At 33.6% G+C, this 12,823-nt stretch overlaps 1 protein-coding gene across 1 annotated transcript in view; it reads left to right on the top strand.

Moving 5' to 3' along the window:
• Positions 1-12,823, top strand: part of COL11A1 (collagen type XI alpha 1 chain) — a 222,646-nt gene that overhangs the window by 119,169 nt on the left and 90,654 nt on the right. The window contains exons 31-36 of the mRNA XM_019956964.2: positions 1,853-1,906; positions 7,046-7,099; positions 7,229-7,273; positions 7,414-7,467; positions 7,583-7,627; positions 10,776-10,829. Of these exons, the coding sequence (XP_019812523.1) occupies positions 1,853-1,906; positions 7,046-7,099; positions 7,229-7,273; positions 7,414-7,467; positions 7,583-7,627; positions 10,776-10,829 (306 nt within the window). The remainder of the gene's footprint in view (positions 1-1,852; positions 1,907-7,045; positions 7,100-7,228; positions 7,274-7,413; positions 7,468-7,582; positions 7,628-10,775; positions 10,830-12,823) is intronic.

The following is a 12,823-nucleotide window of genomic DNA, read 5'->3' on the forward strand; positions in this document are numbered from 1 at the left end:
GTTCTGAGGCATCAGAAGTTTACTTCCCAATTTTTCATCTTTAGCATTTCATTAGTATTTTCTCCTTTATTGAAGTTGCCTATCACTGTACTGAAAATACAGTTTTTCTGTCTGGATTTATTTTTAAATGACTCTAAAATGAATGAATTTGCATTCTAATGTAGTAACATAGACTGCAAAAGTTTTCTGATCATAATTAAGAGAATTTCATTAACCTTGAAATCAGTAGCATAAAACAAGCTGTGACAACTTACTGTGTTCAAGGTGACATCGTTATAAGTATGGTTCTTAAGGCTTGTTTGAATATTTTTCGTGTGAAGACCGCTTACCTATGTAAAGTTGATCTTGAATCAGACAACTGTTTAGTTCAATATAAGATAGTGAAAGTGAAAGTCGGTCAGTTATATCTGACTCTTTGTGACCCCATGGACTATATAGTCCATGGAATTCTCCAGGCCAGAATATTGGAATGGGTAGCCTTTCCCTTCTCCAGGGGATCTTCACAACCCAGGAATTGAACCTAGGACTCCTGCATTGTAGGCAGATTCTTTACCAGCTGAGCTATCAGGGGACCCCTATCTATAATAACAAGATCATAAACTGTATTCTTAATTTCTTGCCTTGCTTCATCCAGTAAAATATTTATTTTTGTTCATAAAGCCTCCTCATCTTTTAAAGTTTTATAGGTAGTAATTTGGACTTGTTTATGTTTTTGTTATTTATTTTGAATGCACATAGGAAATAATAATACTATTTGTCTGTTAATGTTTAAGATTTTGATAAATATTTTATATATTAAACATACTTTCTTAAGATCTTAAGGAAATTGTCTCAGTCAAATTTCACAAACATATATTTTATTCAATCCACTTATTTTAATTTTATTTTCTTTCTATCCAAATTTTTAAATTAATGCTTTGTTCAGGGGGTCAATTTTGTTAGTTTAGTGTTTTAAACCTTTTAGTATATGCTATACATCGTTGGACTTCACTGTAATTTATCATTTGTTTTAGCATTTTCAAACTGAGTAGTAATTTTATTGCACTGGAAGAAAATAGCTACACACTCAAGTTTCTACCCGTAGGAATTAACACTCCACAAAAATCATTGTTTAGCTCTGTCTCTCAATATTTGGTATTTATTAACTCAATTTATTCAGATATTTGAATAAAAGAAGAAACTTTGCTCAAAAACTAGGTTAAAATTTCTTAATATAGTTATTTAAGCTTTCCTTTAGTAAAAAAAAAAGTTTACATGATTGCTTGCTTTCTATTTACAGTGAGAAATTAAATAATTTTTTCAAATAGATTACCTTTAGTTGAAATGGCAAAACCTACATGCAGTTCTAACTACAGCCATTCATTATAAATAGTATTTAATTTTGATAAAATTTAGGTGAATTCTTACCATATTCTTTCATTCACAAACAGTCCTAGAATTATCTTTACTCAGGGCTCTATGTCAGGGTTTCCCTGGTAGCTCAGCTGGTAAAGAATCCGCCTGCAATGCAGGAGACCTGGGCTCGATTTCTGGGTTGGGAAGCTTCCCTGGAGAAGGGAATGGCTACCCACTCCAGTATTCTGGCCTGGAGAATTCCGTGGACTGTATAGTCCATCGGGTTGCAAAGAGTCAGACACGACTGAGTGACTTTCACTATGTCCTTAAAGAAGACACTATCACTTAAGAGGTTAAGTTATTGAACATTATAGCATTAGTAACATTTTTTTCCTATTCAAATTAAGAAATGTAGTGAAAGTAAAGAATGGAAAAACTTGCAAATCTTCCTTTCAAATGCTCTAATAGACTGAATTCTATTTTGAAGTGATTATTATTATTATTATTTTAACTTTAGGGGAAACTTGGCGTTCCAGGATTACCAGGATATCCAGGAAGACAAGGTCCAAAGGTAAAACAATTAGCTTGATTTTTATAGCTTGTTTATTAGCATTTTGTCAATACATTTAACATTAATCATCTATGGTTACATTTCAGTTTGTAATGTAGAGATGATGAATCCTTAAAATATAATGTTACAAGAGAAAGTCAGATGCATTTATGGGTACTGGGATTGCAGAGAGTTCAGAGAGCTTATGTGATTTTGGACTGGAGTATTTTAGAGACAGAGGAAGTCATAGTCAGCCACTTCCTTGTAATTGGAATAAGGTCTATTCCTAGGCAGCATTTAATTAATAGATCTAGAAGTTTTGATTTCCTGTCTAGTTCCCTAAAGGTTTGAATTACCATTTGATATTATTTTAAGAGAAAGAATGGCTCTTCTTTCATCCTCTTCATTTTCCCTCATTTCCACAGAATCAGTTTCCTAGGGCTACTATAACAAATCACCACAAACTTGGTTATTTAAACAATGGAAATTGACTTTCTTACACTTCTGAAGGCCAGAAGTCTAAAACTGAGGTGTCAGCCAGCCCATACTCCCTCCAAAAGCCCCGTGGGAGAATCTGTCCTGTCCTCTTCCATCTTCCTGTGGCCCTCGGCATTTTTTGGCTTGTGTGCAATCTCCAACCCCTTCTTCACATGGCCTTTTTTTCTGTGTTCTTATCTTCTCTTCTTCTTATAAAGACACTTGTCATTAGATATAAAGACCACCTGGATAATTCAGGATGATCTAATTTCAAGATCTGGAACTAAATTACATCTACGAAGACCCCTTTTTTCCAAATAAAGTAATATTCAAAAATTCCAGAATATTTGGATATTTGATATGTCTTTGAGAGGACTACTACTCAACTCATGCACTCAATGTACTGAGATTCTATTTTTGACTATGTGAAATATACATATTTTAAGCAAAAAAGTGTTTTTAAAATACATGTTTACCTTGCATTAGTTTTCCTTGAGCTCATTATAGAACTTCACTAAGGATTCTTTTGATTGATTGACTAGTTACATTAAATGGTTAAATGATTTCATATATAAATTTTGCTTATTAATATAAAGGTAGTTACATGCACATGAGATTATCTATATCTACTATCTATCTATATGTTTGTCATCTATCTATCCCTGTTTGATTCGTTAATGTTTGACAGGTTTATAATATAAGGATACATCCTGGTTGGGTGTAATAATACCCAAACATATATTTATTAATGTTTCACAGATAATCAATGGGAGACAAAAATATCCTACCTCCTGACAAATGTGAATTTCATGTACTTGTGACTCATTATCATGTGATAAGAGTATTTTAGGCTTGCCATCCAGTTTTGCCCTATTCACTGGCTTTCTAGAATATTTCCTTGTCTTCTAGGAGGTAATGGAGCCATTCTAAAGAAAGATGCATTTAATCTATGATTTAAAAAATAATGCAAGCATTAATTAGTAATTTTTACCTTTTAAATATTGTCTCTAATACCCTATTCTGTTACCTAGTTAATTTCCTTTTGGATGTCAAGCATTTTCACAAGTGCTTTGAGTAAAAAAAGATATTTACTTTATAAAATACAACTTTAAACTATTCTTAACTTATTGGGTAAATTTTTGATCTAAATTGAATTGCAGTTGTGGTTGTGTTTTGATTTAAAAACAAAAATCTGTTTTTACATTTACATGAATGAGTATAGTTTTCTATTAAGTGTTTATTTGACATCCTTATATTTTTCTGTTTTTCCTAAGTCAATACTATGTTCAATAATCATTCAGTTCTTTAGTAACAAAATGGACCAGAATGACTAGAGAGAAATGCTTCTTCCCCGAGGAATCAAACATTGCATTATTACCTTTTAACCTAAGTGTCTGAAATTTTGGTCTTTATCTTTTTCTTTTACTTTTTCACAACTTTTTTCTATGATCAAAACCATTTGTTTCTCAGTTCTTAAATAAAAAATGATGGATACATCAAAAATCAAAGATAGGGTCACATTCCTTTCCTATGTGGAAGCCAGTGAATTTTGAATAGGCTTAAGTCTTTATTATACTAAATATGAAACTAGACTACTAATCCCTTTCAAGCAATATAAGGACTATAATCGGGCTTCCCTGGTGACTCAGATGGTAAAGAATCTTCTTGCAATGCGGGGGACCTGGGTTTGATCCCTGGGTTGGGAAGATCCCCTGGAGAAGGGAACAACTACCCACTCCAGTATGCTGGCCAGGAGAATTACATGGACCGAGGAGCCTGGTGGACTACAGTCCGTGGGGTCGCAAAGAGTCAGACATGACTGAGCGACTTTCCCTTTCACTGAAACTTGGCTGCTAATTTTCAAGCAATATAAGGACTATAATTAGACAATGTAATTTATGCAATATCTTACTAGAAATGTAAACCATAATGGGTTTTTAAAATATGTACCATTATGCTGCTGCTGCTGCTCAGTCACTTCAATTGTGTCTGACTCTGTGCGACCCCAGAGACGGCAGCCCACCAGGCTCCCCTGTCCCTGGGATTCTCCAGGCAAGAACACTGGAGTGGGTTGCCATTTCTTTCTCCAATGCATGAAAGTGAAAAGTGAAAGTGAAGTCGCTCAGTCGTGTCCGACTCCCATCGACCCCATGGACTGCAGCTATGTTGTATCCAATGATAGCTATTTCAAAAAGTAAAATCTATTTTCAGAAGGAATTAGTTTATATTAAAAAATAGCATTTAAACTAATTTTAAAAGTTTTATTCACCAAAAAAGCTGATTTTGCTATTAACCATTGACTTTTTGGTCGTTTGTTGGCTGTTTATTTTTTCCACTTAAAAGCAAATGTCTTTCCATAGAAATTGTACATTTTGGTGATAATTTTTATGTGGGAAAAAAAGAAGGATCTGCCTATATATTACAAATTGTTTAGTTGGTGGATTAGACATTTTTGTCTATTTCCCATAAATTTCTTAGAGCAGAAACTATGTAAGAAAATAAATTTATTAAACATAAAATTGATACATAAGAGCCATTTGTTCGAATAAAGTCTCTATAAATGTATTTCTCTTCTACTCCGGACAGATGAATATTTGTCCTTGAATTGAATTTGGTAGAAATGAATTACTTCCATATTGAATAATAATTACTTGTCAATGTCCTAGAGTATTCACATAGTAATACTCTACCAGATATAACTATATGATTCTCTGTAGAGACTTAGCAGCAGCAGCAGCAGCAGAGAGAGAGAAAAGGCTTTTTGAAAGCCTTTCAAAAATGTAATTTGCAGACATTTTCCCCCATTATGTGAGCATTACATGTTTTAATAATTGTCCTCAGGTTGATCACATAGTGGTCTCTATAAATGAACTATAATATGTTGCTAGATGGGTCCTAATAGGACGCTTAGCAGTTCTTACTAAGCTTTGTCCATCAAATGCCATAAGGCTTCACATACAAATTTCCTGACTTGTGGAGGATATATAAATTGATAACACCCATTCTATATGTATCACCCGGAGAAATTGTTAAAAATGCAAATTCCTGGACCCTATTCCCTGCAGTAGGATTTGACAGTCCCTTCTTTCAGCAGTCACTCTAGACTATTCTGATACAGAGGAGCCATTATTACTGGGAGAAATATTACTTTAGGTTAGTTCAGTCCAAATGAGTGTGCACTGAAATAGAAAACAAATTTATTGTTACCAAAGGGAGAGAAGTGGGGGAAACAAACAAATTAGGAGTTTGGGATTAAGAGATACACACTACTGTATATAAAATAGATAAACAACAAGGACCTACTATATAGCACAGGGAACTATATTAAATACCTTGTAATAACTTTTAATGGAATAGAATCTGAATGAAGAATATATATTTGTGTGTATTTGTGTGTGTGTGTATAACTGATTAACTTTACTGTACACCTGAATCTAATAGAAGAAGAAAGAAAAACAAAACCCAAAGATGTATTCAAGTCAAAGAAGGCTTTGTTTTACCTTCATTGATGCATGGAAAAGTGTGTAAAATCTGCATGTCTACTATTCTTTGCTAGACATTTTACACATTATTGCATTTAATCCATACACTGGTCTGAATAGGAAAAGTGAGTGCTTGGAAGCCCCCTCCCCCACCCACCACTCTGAGGGTCTCATAGTTATTAGTAAGCTCAAGAGAAAGGATTGAACCCTAATCTGCTTTATTTCATGATACAATAATGAGGCAAACCAATCACAGTCATGTTTGAAGGAATCTCTTAGTAGATGAAAATCTGGACATATGTACAAGGTAAAATGGAATTATATTCCATTTGTAAAAGGTAACTGTGGATTAAATTACATAGTGCTTTTATAGGGCTTATTACATCCTTAAATAATCCTTATTTAATGTTATCTATTATTATCATTTTTATACTTTGCCTTCCTTCAGTTCTATATCCTACAAGTGTCAAAGTACCTATAAGATGCAGATGATCTCATTTTACTGAAGAAAAAGCTATGCTCAAAGGGGATAAGTGATGTACTCAATTTACTTACATGATTGCATGACAAACATAAGTCTTGAATTCATGTGTTTGGAATCCCCATAACAGATTTTAACGCTGGACAGTCTGACTTAGACTCTCAGCTGTATCCAACCACATTTAAACATCAAACAGAAAAAGGGGAAGGTTTTTAATCTTTTTGATTTTATCCAGTTCCAAAGGTACAAAATACTCAACTAAAAAGTGATAAGTATACTACAAGAATACAATAATGTTAATTCAGAAAAACATTTTATAAAACTCCTATTTTACTATTTGATTATTCATGCTTGTGAAAAGCAAAATTTTTCTTCAGAGTTGAAGCAAATATGTAGAATTATAAGTCAAAATTTATTTTATATGAAATGTCCTTTAATTGCTATTTTTTGGTATGAGAAATGATATATTTGATTAATTAATTTCCTTAAAGCTGAAAACTAAGATGTGTTATCAATTCATGTTTTCAATGCTTCCAGGATTTCAGGTGTCACTGTAAGTTCATTTTTCAGTACATGAATAAAGGTTGTATGGTGTCTTAAAGTTATATTTTTGATTTGAATGCTACCCACTTGTGAGAACCACTGTATTTTAAAAGACTTTCAGCTTGTTGCTAAAATGTTAATTAATATACTCATTGGTTACTATTTTTATTTTTGTAGGGTTCCACTGGATTTCCTGGGTTTCCAGGTGCCAATGGAGAGAAAGGTGCCCGGGTATGATATACAAGTATACTGTTCTGGACTAATATAAGTGTTCTTACATGGGAACCTATGTCTCGGACCCAGACTCGAAATTCATTGTGATATACTGTATACTGAGGCTGTTTGTACTGTTGTTGACAGGGCGTAGCTGGCAAACCAGGTCCTCGGGGTCAGCGTGGTCCAACGGTAAGGGCCTTGATTTAAAATGGTGATTTTGATTCTGGATTTAACTTTCCAAAATAATTTGCTTCAAAAAAGAAAACTGATCCTGTGCCGTTTTGATGTAATTGGAGCTAGATCAATTTCATCTTTGCTCTTACATGCAGGGACCTCGAGGTTCAAGAGGAGCAAGAGGTCCCACTGGGAAACCAGGTCCAAAGGTACTGTCAGAACTTGTTCCATTTGGGCTTGTCTGTAGGTTCCTCTTCCAGAGGACGGCTGTTACCGGAAGGAGTCAAAACTGATTTTTTTCTGTTTTTGTGTTGTTTTTCCCAGGGCACTTCAGGTGGTGATGGCCCTCCTGGCCCTCCTGGTGAAAGAGTAAGTATAATAGTTACATCATATAAATGTTTATATTTCACAAGTGTTTAAATTTCTGGGAAAAGACATGTGTTTGCAAATCCACAAAACATCAGAGTTTAAAAGTTCCTATTCTTTAATATGTGTGTGCGTGCTAAGTCGTGTTGGTCATGTCTGACTCTTTGCGACCCTATGGACTGTAGCCCACCAGGCTCCTCTGTCCATGGGATTCTTCAGGCAAGAATACTGGAGTGGATTGCCATGTCTTTCTCCAGGAGATTTTCTTGATCCAGGGATCGTGTCTCATGAGTCTCCTGCATTGGCAACTAGATACACGTGGGAAGCCCACTCCTTAATTTACTTCCTTAAAAAAATCTTCATCATTTATGTGCTACTAATTTTGTTATAGAAGTGAGAGAAATTATATGTGTAACTGGCGTATGTTATTAACTCTTAAACCGAAATCTTGTTTTTCTTTTAAATATGTGCTGCTAAGTCGCTTCAGTCGTGTCCGACTCTGTGCGACCCCATAGACAGTAGCCCATCAGGCTCCCCCGTCCCTGGGATTCTCCAGGCAGGAACACTGGAGGGGGTTGCCATTTCCTTCTCCAATGCATGAAAGTGAAAAGTGAAAGTGAAAGTGAAAGTGAAGTCGTGTCCGACTCTTAGCGACCCCACGGACTGCAGCCTACCTGTATATAACACCTATACCTTCTCCTCCCCTGCTCTTGCTTTCCATACTGATACTTTGTTTCTGGAGCTGGCAGTAGCATTATGCTGGTAACATGCAAGCTTCCAGTAGCCATTAAGTCACAATCAATAAACATTCCAATCAAGATAAAGCGTCTATTCCAGTAAATAGGAAAACTATTTAGTAAATTGATTTTTCAATTGATATAAAATAAAGCTAAATATACATAAGTAAGCACGCCCTTTGTTTGGCAAACTATAGCATTTTTGTAGCCAGATTTTAAAAGCTATCCTCTTGAAAGAATTTAAAATATTCTACATTACTATCAATGAAATTAGGCTAATGACTTAATATTCTATACTTTAATTATACATTTTATATTATAAAATTGATATTATAAAATATAAAATTGATATTATATATTTATAGAATTATACATTTTATATTATTGAAATTTATAATAGGTATTTCACAAAAAGTAAAACAGAAATACCCTCTGATGTATAACTTAAAACTGAGAATAGGTCATTTTAAAAAAAATAAACTTTCTATTTGTGACAGAAATGTCAGTATATAAGACCCAAGTATAAACATTAAATTACAGTTGTTTCAGGGCTTTGGGTCAAGTTTAATTAAGTTTCTATTAAATATTTCTTACTGTTGATGAGCTATTTCCAAATTAAGTTCATCCTGTACATTTTGACTTCATAAACAATATACACATTTTAAATATTTTATATCAGTCATCTTAATTGGAATATACAGTTAAATTAATTAAAATGGCTGAATCATTAACTGGAATAGAACCAGTAGAACCATTTAACAAATTGTAGCATAACTAAGAGTTTTGTCTTTAAAGCACAAACTATTCTATTTACATATTTTATTATACATTCCAAAATCTCAGTATCAGCTATAAATCTTCATGATTTTATTTTGGAACACAACAGTGTAACCCAAGAACATGATCACTTGTGACTGTGAAGAAATTTTGAGAATGAGAAAAGTATATTTTGAGGATCAAAGTAAAGTGAGTGTTAGTCGCTCTGTTGTATCTGACTCTTTGCGACCCCATGGACTGTAGCCTGTCATGCTCCTCTGTCTGTGGGATTCTCCAGGGAAGAATACTGGAGTGGGTTGCCATTCCCTTCTCCAGGGTATTTTCCAAACCAAGGGATTGAACCTGGGTCTCTCACATTGCAGGCAGATTCTTTACCATCTGAGCTGCCAGGGAAGCTCAAAGGTTGATTTTAAAAAGCAAAAAAATTTTTAAGTGTGCTTGAAACCATTTCCAAGAAACATTTATACTTGTTTTAAATATACAAAATGTATTTCTTGCATTCTGTGTAGTTTATCATACATTTTCTCTATAATATAGCATTTTCTCAAAGAATTTTAAGTATCATGAACTATTTGCTATGTCTTAGGCACACAGTTGAAGAACAATAAAAGTAATATCACAGAAATGTTCTCTTCTGTATATATGACTTGGGAAGTTCAAGGAGAGAGTTTTGTAGTACCATTGAATTAGAAATTAAAAATACCTATATTTGCCCATTTTAATGACCTTCTTTAACAATATATTTATGTATGTATATATATATAAATAGCATTATATGTACAAACAATATATATTATATATGTATATATACATATATATTTATATGCACTCATTAGGATATTCTACAAGTTAAATATGATCCCTCATACTCATGATTTGCAGAGCATGAATGCCTACCAATAAGGACTTAGTTAATATAGTTTTTACTTAGGTCTAAAATGAGAAATTTTAGCAAAAATAAAACAGAATAAAAACAAAAAATGAACATACTGAAATAAATTGAATTTTGCATAAACAATGGATAATTTGTGGCATAAATATTTCTTTTTCAATATTTGGGACATAGTATTTTCATCTTATCTACAAAAGAAGCTTATGCGTGAATAAAATGAGATAGCAATATCCTCAAAAACAAATACATTTTAAATATAGAGATTAGTTAAAGGTGTCCTCTATGGTCTTTTTGAGATAGTCACTTATTTTTTTCTTTTAATTTTGTATGACTGTAGTGTCAAAATATGTATAGAGTCAATTTTAAAAATAATTTGGGGAAGTCTATTGAATTGAAATATTTCCATTTATAGATGTTTTTAGCTAATATTGAAAATAGATTATCTACAAGGTTTCCTGATACACCCATGTTCTATTTACTTTTAATATGAATTCTGAATATTTTCAGTGTTCTTAAGCTAATGCCACTTATGTGATGTGCAGTTTTGAGTACTGAATTTTGTGGAAAATCATCCATTTCCTTATAGATTAGCATAGATTACCTCATTGTATTGCCCATTGTTCTGCCATTATGGTAAATAAGCTGTGGTCTGTATTGTTCTTTATCTGTAGAAATAAACTTCAGAGTGTAAAGATGTTCCTTTTAAAGTATATGCTTAGATTACCCTACTGCTTTTTCTTTTCAGGGTCCTCAAGGACCTCAAGGTCCAGTTGGATTCCCTGGACCAAAAGGCCCTCCTGTAAGTGTCATAGTTTTTCTTTCTCTTTCTTCACTTGATAGTGTTTTCAAATTTTGCAAGTCACAGCTTATATGTGAAATATATTTGGATACAAATATTGATACAAATTCCTATAAAAACAAAATGCATGTGTGCATGCCAAGTTGCTTCAGTTGTATCCAACTCTGTGCCACCCTATGGACTGCAACCTGCCAGGCTCCTCTGTTCATGGAATTCTTCAGGCAAAAATATCGGAGTGGGTTACCATGCCCTCCTCCAAGAGATCTTCCCAACCCAAGGGTCGAACCTGTAGTTCCTGGCCTCCTGCGTACAGGAGGATCCTTTACCACTGAGCCACGAGGGAAGCCCATAAGACAAATTGGTGATTAATGCCAGAGTTTGTATTTTCAGCTTATGAAGTTTATCAAACATTTCTGAATATAATTTAGATATATCTGATTAAACATCCCTTCAAAGTATATCAAAACTAGAACAACATGAATATTATTCTCTCAACTACTCTTCTACTGCAATAAGTATTATTGATGGCATTAAAAATCATTACTGAATCTTAAATATTTGGTGTATTGATTTCTTTTATCTTTTGTCATCCAATGCATCCTTCTTCAAAATCATCCTCCAATGTTCTGATATTACTTATATCACATTAAGATCTATTATTTGTATTTACTATTTTTGCCTTTATAATGTATTTTTTAAGAAAATGTAATGATAACCCTTCTTGAATCATTCCCTTTTTTATAAAATTTATTTAGAGCCACAGTCTTTAGACTATCCTACTCAAATATTTTCACAAAGTTAATTGAAATTTGTTTTTTACACAGATATTTATGGGAATATAGGACATGCCTCGTGCTCAGTTGCTTTTTTCTCTCCTTTTTCGGCAACCTATTCAATTTATTTGTAAGAGCTAGTATCAAGTTACTGCCTTAGTCCATTCTGGCTGCTATAACAAAGAAAACATAGACTGTCGAGTGTATAAATGATAGAATCTATCTCTTAGAGTTCTGAAGGCTGTAAGTCAGAGATCAGAGTCCCAGAATGATGAGGTGAGGACCCTTTTACAAGTAGCAGACTTTTCATTTTCTGTTCTCTGGAGCCACTTTTATAAGTCAACCATTCCATTCTTGAGGGTTCCATGAAGATAACATAAGCACCACCCAAAGGTACCACCTGTTAATAACATCACATTTGCGTGTTATGCTTTCAACATATGAATTTCAAAGGGACACAGCCTTTCAAACCATAGCACCCACCTATCAAAGGAAATTGTTCTCACAGGGTGGCCCCCATGGGCCACCAAGAAGATCAGGAGCACTTTATTAGAAATACAGTGTCCTGTTTCCACCTTACCCCTTTAATCGGAACTCAAAGAGAGGGGCCCAGTCTGTGTCTTAATGAGCTCTCTGGGTAGTTCTGATACATGCTAATGTTTGTGAACCACTGTTCTAGTCCAGAGTAGACAATGCTATTCAAACTTTAATGTACACATAAATCATGTTGGTATTTTGTTAAAAATGTAGGTTTTGATTCAGTATGTCTGGGATAGGTCTTGAGACTTGATATTACTGGCAAATGTCCAGATGATGCCAATGCCAATGGTCAATGGGCCTTACTTTCAATAGTGAATTCAAAAGTAGTTTGACATTAAGACCAATATAATTTGAATATGAATATGACCTACTCTGTAGGAAACTGACTACAGTTAAAATTTTCAGTCAATGATTTGAGAACAAAATTTTTTCAATGCAATAATACAGATAACTAATTCCTTGTAAATAATTACTGATGGTTTTACTCACATCCTTGATGTTTTCATTTAGACACATACTGATACAGATTTTTGGCTGCATGTTTTAAACTGATTTTGAACTGAATCTTTTTTACAAAGGACTACAACATGCACCTTGTATGAGGAAGTTATATAAGATGTTTTGGATGCTAACATTTTAAAAATTTTCTAATTTCTAATAATTATGTATCTAATATAAATA

Source organism: Bos indicus, chromosome 3, assembly GCF_029378745.1.
Source record: "Bos indicus isolate NIAB-ARS_2022 breed Sahiwal x Tharparkar chromosome 3, NIAB-ARS_B.indTharparkar_mat_pri_1.0, whole genome shotgun sequence".
Taxonomy (NCBI): domain Eukaryota; kingdom Metazoa; phylum Chordata; class Mammalia; order Artiodactyla; family Bovidae; genus Bos; species Bos indicus.